Source organism: Aythya fuligula, chromosome 2 (assembly GCF_009819795.1).
Source record: "Aythya fuligula isolate bAytFul2 chromosome 2, bAytFul2.pri, whole genome shotgun sequence".
NCBI lineage: Eukaryota > Metazoa > Chordata > Aves > Anseriformes > Anatidae > Aythya > Aythya fuligula.
Genome location: NC_045560.1, coordinates 113,938,918 through 113,951,858, shown reverse-complemented (window position 1 = coordinate 113,951,858; position 12,941 = coordinate 113,938,918). Strand labels below are relative to the sequence as shown.

General features: G+C 41.7%; 1 protein-coding gene across 9 annotated transcripts in view; it reads left to right on the top strand.

The window, feature by feature from the left end:
- DTNA (dystrobrevin alpha) overlaps positions 1–12,941 on the top strand; it is a 218,717-nt gene that overhangs the window by 188,775 nt on the left and 17,001 nt on the right. For 6 of the 9 annotated variants that reach the window (XM_032181735.1, XM_032181738.1, XM_032181734.1 and 3 more), the window contains 4 exons: positions 1,067–1,154; positions 3,165–3,268; positions 4,624–4,737; positions 8,064–8,160. In XM_032181735.1, coding sequence (XP_032037626.1) covers positions 1,067–1,154; positions 3,165–3,268; positions 4,624–4,737; positions 8,064–8,160 — 403 coding nt within the window. The remainder of the gene's footprint in view (positions 1–1,066; positions 1,155–3,164; positions 3,269–4,623; positions 4,738–8,063; positions 8,161–12,941) is intronic. The other 3 variants (XM_032181739.1, XM_032181733.1, XM_032181740.1) reach the window with 1 other exon arrangement.

Genomic DNA, 12,941 nt, shown 5'->3' with positions numbered 1-12,941 from the left:
TTGTACATGTATATAGTAGGCATCATGCAATGTAGGATTCTAAATCCCAGGATTGTCTGGGAGCAGCTAAGCCCTCCTCATGCTTTTGTTTTTGTCCTTTTTATTCATTTTGGTGGTTCTCTGCAAACTTCTAAATATTTAGAAATGGCAAAGGTTCTCACTGCATTACCTTTTTCCTGCTCTTCTGACTTAATAATAAAACTCCATTTAAAATAAGGACAGCTGGCAAGGGATTAACCTGTGAGGAGTACTTGCCTTTGATATTGTTAGAAAACAAATTGTAGTAAGATGCAATATTTTAAAGGAATTCAGCATACTTGCTGTAAGTTCTTAGACTTCATTAGCAATTTTATGGTGATTCTACGTGTGACCAAAGCAGTGTCTTTGCAGTGTGTGCTGGTAAACTCTTGCATCTCGGCAGCATGAGTAGGCTTCTGCATTTAAGTCATCCACATTTAAGGGATCTGCGGTGCACCCTTATGTGATTCTCTGAGGTCTTACTCCTAAATATCAAGAATATGAGAATAAAAGAGTCAGATTATAAGTTCCTGGATTCTAAAGTGGTCTGTGAGACCTTGGTAAGTGCCGTGCAAAACTGCTCTAGGTAGTGTTTTCTGTTGTCAACTTGGCAAAGCTTCTGAAGTTGTCCACAGGAAACACTGAGGTTCCCACTAATCCGTTCTCCAAAAGCAATCCCTCTTCTAGGTGAGACATTGCTGAGAAGTAAAACCAGACACTGACTGGTGTTTTGGACCACCTTCCACCCCTCTGTGGGCACAGTAGTCTGGGAGATATACCTTGCATGGCCCTTGGCCCTGGCCATGCAGACCATGCTGTTTCTCCCAAAAGGAAGGTGCTGCCTGGCCCCTAGAGCTGATTCCCCAGGGCATTTACCCTCCCACTTCTCCCCCTGGCTCAATTAACACCTGCTGTTTTAAACATGTTGGTGATGCTTTGTTTCTAAATTCTGTAACGAGGGTGTGTGAGTGGACAGAGTGACAGAGAGATTGCCCTGTGTAGTGTGCATTAACGTGTCTTCCCTCCCTCCCCTCCACACCCCGAGCAGCGTGCTCGACAGCGCAAGTCGCCTGGATGAAGAGCATAAGCTGATCGCCAGGTATGCAGCAAGGCTGGCAGCAGAAACTTCTTCATCAGTAAGTGTTTTAATTAAAGGAAGGTGCTTTCCTTATGTCATGTTCCTGGGGCTTGGCAAGATCAGGGAAATTACATCTGACAATCTCAGTGATTAATGGATTATTTTTCCCTATCCTTTGCATCGCATGTTGTTACACTTCTGGAATAACACTTTTATGCAGGCCATTTAAACCAAAGAATCCACGTACTAATGTGTATAATCTATATAATAATGTACCAGTATTTAAACAACTACAGCAAAGAGAATCTGACATCTTGAACTCAAGCAAGACTGGAAAATACTGTCTGGACAAGCCTGGGCTAAAGGTTAATGATTTACTGCAGTGGAAAAACAGGGTGATGAATCCATTTTGCTCTTTAGTTCAAATATCACAGCCACTGGGGCCCTAAGTGCTGAGGATTTTTAAGAGTGATCTTCAGCAGGATGACTGTAATGACCCACTGCATTAGCCCCAGCTCCCATTTTCATTTCAGAGCAATGATTATTCTGCTCTATGTATCTCAAGACAGAAGGTGATGACAGGCTAAAACCTCGCTAACCATGTTCAGGAATAAGAGAGAGGAAAGCAGGAACCCAATCGAAGTATATAAAATCTTAAATGGCATAAATAAGGTCAGCCTTAGTTACTTTTTTCCATCTCAGCACATTTGGTAGAACAAGGAACCATAAATGATAGTTAAGTGAAAGGCAGCCGGTCCAAGATGTCAGGAAGCATACTTTCACACCGAGATTTACACTGCAGGGTCAATTGAAAGGGTGAAATCAGGCAGCACTCGTCACGTGAAAGCGCTGAGTCCCAGCCAGCCCAAGTGAAGGCAGCGAAGCTGAACCCATGGCCCCGTGCAGCCGTCTGTCACGCACGATTTCTCACATCCATCAGCACATATCAGTTCTTTATGCACTGCCCCCCTTGGTGGTTGGAACATTAATGGGAAAATGTATGCACAGAAGAAAAAATGCTAAGCAGTTACAGCCACGCATTGTTTCCCCACAGGTAGTGCTAACAAAGGTTAGTACTGAGGTGTTTCCTCATCCTTTTTGAGGGTCCATTGCTGCAGGAGGTGCCTGGCATCACATAGAGTTGGGCTCTGGACTTCCACCGCACAGGGCTGTTACGGCAAGAAACATTCAGATGGCAGCAGTAGCTCAGCAGAGTAATCTTCAGTGTCTGAGTCTTTCACATCAGAGTCAGAAATAACTGGACATCTTTGAAAGTTACAAAACTTTATATGGCTTTGTTAATTCTTGCTCTTCGTTGTCATTGATCCAATGCTGAAAAACTGGTGTGAGCAAAGAAACCAGTATTTGGCTATTGCTGAAAATATTGAAAAAAGAGCATAGTGCAATAAAGCCAGAGTGAGCACTGCCTAGTTTGGCAAGAAATAATTTGATTCCCACTTAATTTTATTAGGGAAAAAAATAGAAAAGGTTCTGTTGTATCTGCAGAACTGGAGGATGAGCTTTTTGGAAGTATCACCAGAACATATGGGAAGACTTGGCCAAATGGGCCAAATAGCCAGACTGAAACCAGGGTATAAATCTTTCAAATAGAAAGAAAAACCCTGCTTCTGAGGGAAGGAAGCATCACTGAAATGGAAAACATAACCTCTTTTTTCTGGAGAAGGAAGGTGATTTTCCTTCAGTGCCCTCCTCTAGTCTGCAGTATCAAAGAGAAGAGCTGTGTTAATGGCAGTGCCTGCACCAGTGCTCTTCCCTCGGTTTTCAGATGGGTGGGATTAAGCATTTTTACAACTGTCTCAAAGAAAGCTCCTAGAAGATGTGATGAATGACAGGATGGTAAACACCGAGTCTTATTTATGGTAGTGCTTACGCTGCTTTTACTAGGATTAGAGCCGCGCTGGTGTGAGCCAAAACGTGGCTGCTCTCCTTGCCGCATAGGCAAGGCTGGTGCTGCATGTCCTGTGAGCAGGTCTCACAGCCTGGCCCTGCACTGGGCGTGTGGGTGCGTGCTGGCCATTCCCTCCTCAGCACAGCCTCTCTTTTTCAGCAGCAGCAGCAGGGGCAGCAGAGAGGGGCAGCAGACATCTCCTTCACCATTGATGCGAACAAACAGCAGAGGCAGCTGATTGCCGAGCTGGAGAATAAAAACCGGTAAGCACCCACAAAGTGCCTGGTTTTGTTCAGTCCCATATATCGTGTATGCCTGTTTGCTCCCTGCCATTTATTACCACCTAATTCTGTGCAATGTACTTATACACACACACACCCATCCCCCCCCAAAAAAGCACAGGGCACAGAAAGCTCCACAGAACACGACAAAGGCTTTGAGATCCCCAGCCACCCTGAGTTTTCATGAATGTAGTGTTAAATGACATGATGTAATCATTGATACTTTATTGTTTGCAGCTGTTGTTTATAAGAGTGTTGTTTTTTTTTAATAAAAAAAGCCTGTCCTTTTTCTAAACCAGATTAATTTTGAGTTGGATCCTCTGTAGAACTATAACATGAAATGATAAAAGGATCAGTCATCCTGGTAATGATATGCTCCCCTGCTTTTATTTGTGAAGAAGATGATTAAAGCTCCCCAGAACACAGACTGCCTGAGAAAGGTCTGCAGAAAGGTTAGCAGCACGTGAGGGTGCTGATGAAATAGGTCACTCGCTACAGATGTAACTGAGACTGAGAGAGAGTCCCCAGGAGAAATGGTCTAGCAGCCCCAAAAAAAGGAGTGACACCCCTGTGTTATCAGCAGAGGATCTGGCCCGAGGTATCAGGCTGCCTGATGTCATGAAATGTATGACTGCACAGCTCTGCTTTTACTGCTGGACTGTAAAAGAGAGGACAGCCCAAACCAGATGGTTTCCTATTGCAAACCCTGCACTGCCTTCTGTCACAGCGTAATGAGCCACCGGCTCCAGCCTTGATTTGTCTTTCATAGTTTGAGTCCGCCTCCTGACCGTCTGGTACCCAGCACGCTGCGAAGGAGAGAAAAAAATCACAAAGGTTTCAACCTTCTGCTGTGAAGCTTTGTGTTATCATTTTGACAGTCTTCCAGGGTTGGTGTGCCAGTCGTAACAAGTCCTATTAAAGTGCTTCTCCGTGCATTGATGACCGCTCTCAGATCTGTACTTACTCCACAAGTATTTTTTAAGTGTGAAATATGTTGACGGATATTACTTCAGTTTTTACTAAGTTCATGGGGTGCTTGAGATGTTCCTGGGAAGAAATAGAAGGGAGCAATTTAATTAAGCATATAGCTATTTCATATCTACCTCTAGGTTTGGGGGTCTGGAAGAAATACTTCCCTTTTGTGGTGAAACCCTAAAAGTTTATTGAAAAAATATCCCAGTGCTGAGGGCTTCTTCTGTTGGTTAGAGCTCAGTCACTGAATCCGTGTTGGTGAAGAGGTACATACAGTCATACTTTTTCTCCTCTAGTGATGTGTAGTGAGCAGGTCTTGTGGTCAGTGACTGACTTGCAGTATTCTCCTTGTTCCCATCCCCAAGAGAAATCCTACAGGAGATCCAGAGGCTGCGACTTGAGCACGAGCAAGCATCTCAGCCCACACCGGAGAAGGCACAACAAAATCCTACTCTCCTGGCAGAGCTCCGGCTCCTGAGGTAAGTGCACAGCAGTTCCTGAGGCCATTCCTGAGGCCAGGCTTACAACAAAAGGGGAAGAAATACGAGATAAACCTTGCTTACACTTCTGGGAGCTTTCTTAAGTAAATAGCACATTGTGTGTTTTTTCTCCCATTTCAGTGCAGGCTGTAGTCCTAAAAGTAATTAAGCTTATGCTTTAAGCAGCATGCATGAGGAATCTCACATATTACTCATCTACATTAAATTAAGCCTGTGCATTAGTGTTTGCAGAGTTAGGCCCTTAGGTCATTTGGAATAGGTCCCCACAGCCTTGTCCAAATGCCATTAATCATATGGGGAAAAATGTTCTTCTGTCAGAACAAATGCTTCTACAAAGACTTCTCATTTATGCTGAAGTAAATACAGAGTTACATGAGAATACAGCCAGAATTAGACGTTAATTTTTGGAAAATTCCCCCATGCATTGAACTCAAAGGAGAGGTCAGTTCTCTTCACGGTACACAACCAGGCTGCAGCATTATGGTCTGTGCCATGTGAGGAGGGAGGAATAACATCATCTGCAGCAGCTGAAGATTTAGAGAACCATTCCTCCCATTACCCCACCAAGCTAAAAACATTGATACAGATGTATCTGCATGTTAATTGGGATTCTCTATGTGGGTATTCTAATTGCCATATATATCACATTGAAGAACAGTTGTCATTGGCACAGATCTGTAGGCTGCCTCTAAGTCCTGGTTCATGTTGTGAGAGCCAGGCTGAGAGTCAAGTAAGAGCTATTCAGATCACTTCATGTATATGGAGAACAGAGTGTAAATAATTTCTTTCCAGTGGCACAATACTAGATAAATTTTATCCCCTCCTTCCCAAACAGCAGTTCTCTTATGAGAAGACTAGAGAAAATTTCTGGCCACTTAGTTTCTTCCTCCTCATGCTAGTGATATTTTTGTGGCCTAATTCATAACCGAAGAAAGTAACTGTAAGAAATTATGCCAAATTCTTTATTTAGAAATACTGTATAGTTTTATTACTGTTTTCCACGCTAAAATATTTTTCTGTTTCACAAATAATTACATTTGCTTTCCAATCTAAAACCAAATTGGTTTCTTAATTTCTATGTGTGATTTTAGTATGTAAATAATTGCTCCTAGATATCTACAGGTAAGTGACACTCTGTGAGAGTTTAAGATAGAAAACTGAATGTGATGAAGATGCATGCACTGCACAAAATATACTAATAATGTAGTTCCTTCTGTGCATCAAGCTTGAAGTCTATTTTAAGCAGGTTTAGAAGATCAACTTTCTATGTAGTTGACAAATAAAATTCATTATACTTAAAAAAAGAAACATCAAATGATTGTGCAGTGTTAGCAGATTGCTTAATTTTACATCTTTTCAATTTTGCTACACATATTAAAACCATAATAACCTTATTTAAATTTCCTGACATGGGATGTCCCTAGGGCAGTGATGCTGAGTTCCCCAATTATGGTATCATTTCTGATTTAATATGCGGTGTCAGAGTCAGCAAATAACTTTTAATGGGTCTGTGCTTCTTTGCGTATCTTCCAACACGTTCACCAGTTGAAAGGTAAATGATTGGCTTTTGATGTTCAGTTGAATTTTGGCAAAAACTCAAATTCCTATACACTTAACATGGGATAAGGCTGCTCATATGTAAAACAGCAGGACCCAGAAGAGCAGCATTGATCTACATCTGTTAACCCACAGATCTGGGGGCTTGAATCAATACTTGCTGTCAGAGGAGTGGCCTGTACATTGTACACTGCTTAGGTCCTCTCTCCATATAGAATGAATCTAAACCCAACAAAGGTATGTGTTAGGACATGCCACCTTGAATTACATCAGTATTTTATTTTGATTAGCAGTTTCTTAAACTCAGTTGCTTTTGTACAATTCACAGCATTTCCAACCATTGCATGCTTGGAAAAGAAGGTCCAAGACAGACAATTTGTAGCAGAAAATAATCCTCCCAAAGAGTAATACAGCCTAGCAGTGTTACTATCTGATCCTAATATATAGGTGAGCGATAACGCACATGAGCTGTATATATCTGTGGTGTTTATATCAGCAACTGCTCACACAATGTGCATAGAAGGCTCAAAATCCGGGTTTCATATTTCCTTAAATATAGTAAACATATTTAGTGTTGTGGATTCTGGTCCTCTTTCGTGTAGAGTAGAGTAGAGCAGAGCAGAGCAGAGCAGGGAGCTGCAGAAAGCAGTGGGGTCACCTCTCGGCCTCCTCTTCTCCAAACTGGACAATCCAAGCACCCTCAGCCTCTCCTCACAGGACATGTCTTCCAGCCCTTTTAACCAGCTTTGTTGCCCTCCTCTGGACACTTTCAAGGACCTTAACATCCTTTTTATATCGTGGAGAGCAGAACAGCACAGAATATTCAAGGTGAGGCCTTTCAGAAAAAGAACATGTTTCACAGGTAGTACAAGGTTAATGACATAGTGGTTTATTTTATTTGCAACACAGTAGGGCATAAAACACACCCAATATACATTTTTTCATAAAAATGTGGTATTTTTAATTCCAGCATGGCTTCCAGGGGGCAACAATTCCATTCTGTATTCATTTGGGGACCTCTCACACAATGTGGAAATGTTGGAACATGTGCAAGAGCTGCACATCCCTCTGGTGCACTGGGGCTGTGCAGAATCAAAGCTGTTGCCAGTGAAGAGGACACAGGCTGGCTGTCACACAGGGGGTGGCTCAGTGTTCACACTGTCAAGGGACTAGCACTGGACTTAAAGACTAAAGAGCTATTTTCAAACAATTATAGCTTCATTATGTTATAGCTTTATGCTTGCTTTGTGGGGAAAAAATAGAAATAAACACAGTTCACTGTGTTTTCTAGATGAATTTCTGAACTCTCTTAGATTCTCTTATATCTTACCCTATGCACTGCCCCTGCTGCAATTTCCTGTCCTTCAGGGCATGGCTTTAATTTCTCCTGACAGTTAGTGAGGTTATTGACTAGAGAGATTCAAGGACAAAAGATGAAATCACTGCCAGGCATTCCCACAAGGGAAAATATATACAAATGTGAACCTCATTTGCTCTTTGGAGAAGGGTCTGTGTCAGTGTCTGTCTGTTTCCTAATCACTGTACTCAGTCCCATGAATACTCTCAGTATAAGGGAACTCCATAGCTTCCACGTAGCCCTGCTTTCTAGGCACTGAACTCTTACAGCATGTTTGCTTTCCTGCAGTCCATAGACAGACTTATATCTCATGGTCGTGCTGGGGAAATGAGGCAGTTAAAAGCTGCTGAGGCTGAAGGATAAGCTCTGATCGTATCTGCTTGTTTCTCAGACAGCGGAAAGACGAGCTGGAACAAAGGATGTCTGCTCTCCAGGAAAGCCGAAGGGAGCTTATGGCTCAGTTAGAAGGCCTCATGAAACTGCTGAAGGTAAGGAGCTACTCTTGGTACTACCAAGGAGGAAGGGCAGAGCAAAGCAAGAGAGGAGAGGGAGGAGAGATGAGTGCAGAATTCTGCAGAATTTGACTATTTCCACCCATAAAACTTGGCCTTGTGATCTTCCCTATCTATATTTTTTTTCTTTGGTCTTTAAATTCAGGGCTTTCACATGATGTTTAGATGATGTTGTTCTTGCAATAACACCACATTGTCATTGTCATCTACTGCTAAGTGGATGGAACAGTCGAGACAGACTCCGTACTGTGGAGTAAATAATACAGTCCTTTGCATAATATTGCAGCATGATGAAATGCAGTCCTGTTTTGCTCATTTGCAGAAGGATTTGACAGCACCTCTGGACTTTAGGCTATCAGTCTGCATTGGCCATTCAACAATGTCTGAATACAAAATATTTTGTGGCCCGGTTTCAGGTGTCTTCACCGTTTTCTCTGTTGAGGACATCAAACATAGTAAGAAATGAGCCAGAAAAGAAACATAATGACATATAAAATGAGATAACTAATATCCATGAGAAAAACTGCTCGGCACTGTACACTTACTGCAGCTGACAGTAGGGAATTGTTTTTACAAGTTCCTTTAATTTGCCCATTCCATGGCTAGTTCAGTCAGACATGCCATTTGACAACCACATTTAATTATTTGATTTTAGAGATGCTTCCCCAAAAACACCTGATCATTTTCATAAACACAGAAATAAGCCCATGCTAAAAAGATGAAACATGCCTCAAGAAAGGGCCTCACTTAAAAACTGAGATATCGAAACACACATGCACTTTTAGGAAAGGCTAGGGTAATATGGAAAATGTCTCTTTATTAGAGTCCAGCTCCATCTTACCTGATGTGCCTCAGGATAGACAATGAAAGAAATTCACATTGGAAGAAGGAACTCTGAACGGCATGAGAACCTGTTTTCTTTTCAGCCATGCCAGATAAAGTGAGTGCATGGAAATTCAATGCAGCTTGGGTCAAACATGACTGACAAAAGCAGAGGGAATTTAGCAGAAATCCATCAAGCAACATGTATTTGCATCAAATGATTTTGGACCCCTTAAGTCATTTGCATCTCCTCAGACACAGTCTTCCGCAGCCACAGGGCAGGACTTGGTGGCACCTGAGCAGCAGAAACAACCGACTCTGCTAGGAGCTAAGAGTAGACAAGATACTTTTCCCTCTATCCATGAAATACTGCACAGCTACAGCTAACAGTCTGGGCAGCTTGCTGTCATTGCACAGCCTGGGCAAAGAGAATTTAAGACAGGAGGTTATAGTAGTGTTCTGCACGCTTGGCACTCTTCTGGTGTTTCAAAGTCATCAGAAACGGGCCCATAACCTGGACACATATTTTCAACTATCTCAGTTTTAGCTTTAACCCTTTACTCCAGATTTCTTCTTCTATTCTTTGCTTACATCCTGTCTAATCTAATCTGCTGATCCTCTCTTTCTTTAGGAAGAAGAATTGAAACAGGTATAAGTTGCCTACTTATTGAAGGCCTCACTAACTCCTAAACATGGTTATGTTCCTGTGATTTATTTTACTTCCTTTGCTTGAAATGTGTGCATATTCTTTTGAATAAAATTAATATCTTGCACTTCTTTCACACATTATTTTCAAGTATCTTGGAGTAACTTTCATAATTAACCATCTTATCCCCTTAGACATGGAACCATGGCTACAAGGGGTCATGATCTTTTTCTCACCCTTCTATATACAGACATTTAAGATACAAAATCAAAGCATATGTAATGAAACCAACCTAGAATGTGAATTAAAGAACACTTCCACTATAATTAACATTTTAAAAATGTAATGAAAATTTTGGATCTCTAAGAAATATATGACTGACTTAAAATTAGAGCAGGACATTGATTTTTAAATCCCACTTTATCCAAAAAAGTCGGGGCATTGTGTGCACATCTTTTATGGCCACCACTGATAGTAACAGTCCTGCCAGTTTTCAGGACAGTATTGTAGTTGCTAAATGACTCCTGTAACTTAAATTTTAAAAGAGCAAGTATTTGTATTATTAATGTTAAATTTTAGAAGATTTAGTTGGTTTGGAGCTTTTTATTGCTGAAATGGATCTTGGAAATATATTAGGCTAAAAAAAAAAAAAAAAAAGGAAAAGGGAAAAAAAAGGCCTCTTCAGACAGTAAGCTGATTTCTGATTCCAATAAAAATGTTGCATTTTAACAAAACACATTTCTTCCTGGTCTCATCAGCAGAAATACTGTTAGAAGTCTGAAGTATTCTGTCTATGGAAGAACATGCAGTGTTTGTAGGTAATGCTTAACTTCATAAAGCTAGCATTTTGGCTGATTTTTGTAGAGCATCAGTCTGTTGCACCAAAAATAAAAAATAAAATCTGACCAAATAGCATTTCCGTGTAAGAGCCATCTTTTTTCATTCCATGTATCAGTATAAAAAGATCTAAGATCTTCCATTCAGAAAAGAGAACTTCCCGACGTGAACAGTTTCCCTATCATGTGAAATGTTCACCGGACAGCAGAAGGAGAGCTCATTTTCAGGCTATTACGAGATACGATTTTTTCTTCACAGAGTGATAGCCTTGCTGAATACCAGGTGATGACGCCCTGGAATTACTCACAGTTTCCATGCAGTGATCCCCATTACACTCTGCCATTTCATGATCTGTTGAGAGAAACAGGATTCAATTAGTTTCTGGAGGAATTCAATTGGAATAAACCATCTGGCAAATCATCTAATGCTTATGAACTTTCTATTTGTCTACTGCCCTTCCTTGAGAAAGGATAATGAGTTCTTCACGTCTGCGTAGCTTCCTCTCTATCTGAAGAGGCTGTGGGACAAGCTTTCGGGTTTGTGATCCCTCCTCAGCCCCGGCAGAGGGAGCAATGCACTAAAGCTCCCGTTTGCACTCCAAGCCTTTTCTCCTAAGCAGGCATGATGCTTAATAACGGGAAACCTCCTGTCTAGCAAGGGTTAATGTTAAAATCCTTAGTATGTTAACTAGGAATGGCGAATTAAATAAAATACAGGTTTTCCTAGAAGGCACCAGAGCACTGACAGCTGCAACCAATTGCAGCATAAAACCTGAAGTCATCCACATTTTGGTGCTAGCTGCTCTAGCTAGCTTCTTTCTCAGCAAGCCCTAGCCCTCCAGCTGGTGGGGCTGACTTGTTTGGGTGCAATTTGGTGCTGCATTTCTCTGCTGAGATAACCAAGTCACTGCTAATCGTATCCGCGGGCTGCAGGCACTTAGCTCCAGTGGAAAACATGTTTCTCCTGGTAGCCACAAAGCAGAAATCCGGTCCTAGTAACACACCCATCCCACAAACTTGGGCTGAGCTGGAACTAAGCAAAATATAATTAAAGCATTCGCTTATTTTAAATCAGGAATTCCCTAATATCCTCATATTTCAACTTCCTCAGTTCTGCCCAGTGTTGCCCAAGTAACACAAAAAGTTAGGCGTTTTTAGCTGGACAGGGGAATCAAAGTGCTTCATTTCTCAGTGCTTCCGAAATAAGTTGTTCAAAAACTGAGTCCTACAGATAAGAGAGTGCTGTTTATCATAAACACTCAATGTGTTTGTCATAAACACATAAGATATCAGCCCTAGCTGTAAAGCAAACACAACACCAAGTACTGGTGTGCAGCTTTTACATTTCTCTTGTGGGAAAATTCCAGTGAAGTAGTGCTGGCAAGCATCTGTTATTTTTAGTAAATAAAATGCCTATTATAAAGTTCATTCCTGAAATGTGACTTGGTTATAGGAAACAAAATTTGTCCCTTTTTTCTCGTATTCTCTGAATGTTCCCACTGTTGTTGGCGTTCCCCAGAACTGATCAAAGGCAAAGGGGAGCTGAGGAAAAAGGGCAAGTGAAGGAGGGAGCTGGGAACAAGAAATTCTTTAGCATATCTGTTTCATAGAAGCATTGAGGCATGAAAGGAAAGGAAAAAGTTGTAGCTCCCAGATCCCCTGCCTGATGTGCCGGGAGTGCGACCTCTAAGGACCTTGGAGGATCTCGAGGTTGCTTTGTGCTCAGCCTCTGGTGGACCAGGGATCTGCATTTCTGCTGCTGTGGGTACAGACGATTCCAGAAACAGGGGAGCATCTGGCCCTTATATATTCAACTTCCCTTTTATCCATCATTTAAATGTTCTAAAGCTGGTCATTAGAGAAATTTTAAGTATTAAATCCCCCATTCTCCCACCAGTAATGTGCTTATTCCTCATAAAACTAATTTGCCCTTGATGTCTCTCTGGTAATAATGTCTCTTAGAAAGGGGTGGTAGAAATGAACAAATAGCTTAGTATTCTGATACATTATTTATGGATAGGGGCAGGAATTTATAAAAATCTCAAGGGCAGTGCTGCAGTCCTTCCATTATGGGCTGCTGTTGGCTTTTTTAGAATACATTTGCCAAACCCTATCTGGGCTGCAGTGGCAGCCACTGCAGAAGTCAAGAGAAATGGCATCAAAGAGTTAAGAAATCCTTCTAAATTCTCAAAATAGATATGGGCTGAGGGAAACACAGCCCTTATGTTACTTTTTCGCTGTGAACAAACAGGCGCACATGCTGTAGCTGCTGCTTAAAAGCACTCGAGCCACCTCCATCCTTGTCCTCCACTGAGGATGGGTTTTCAGTCACGAAAAGTCGTCTGTAGCTTGGCGTGGGCTTGGGCATTTGTTTTTCCTTACGTGGACCTGCATCCCTGGAGGCTTTGGAGCAGTCAGGGAAACGTGCACAAGTGAATCTCTCGGTATTGCTC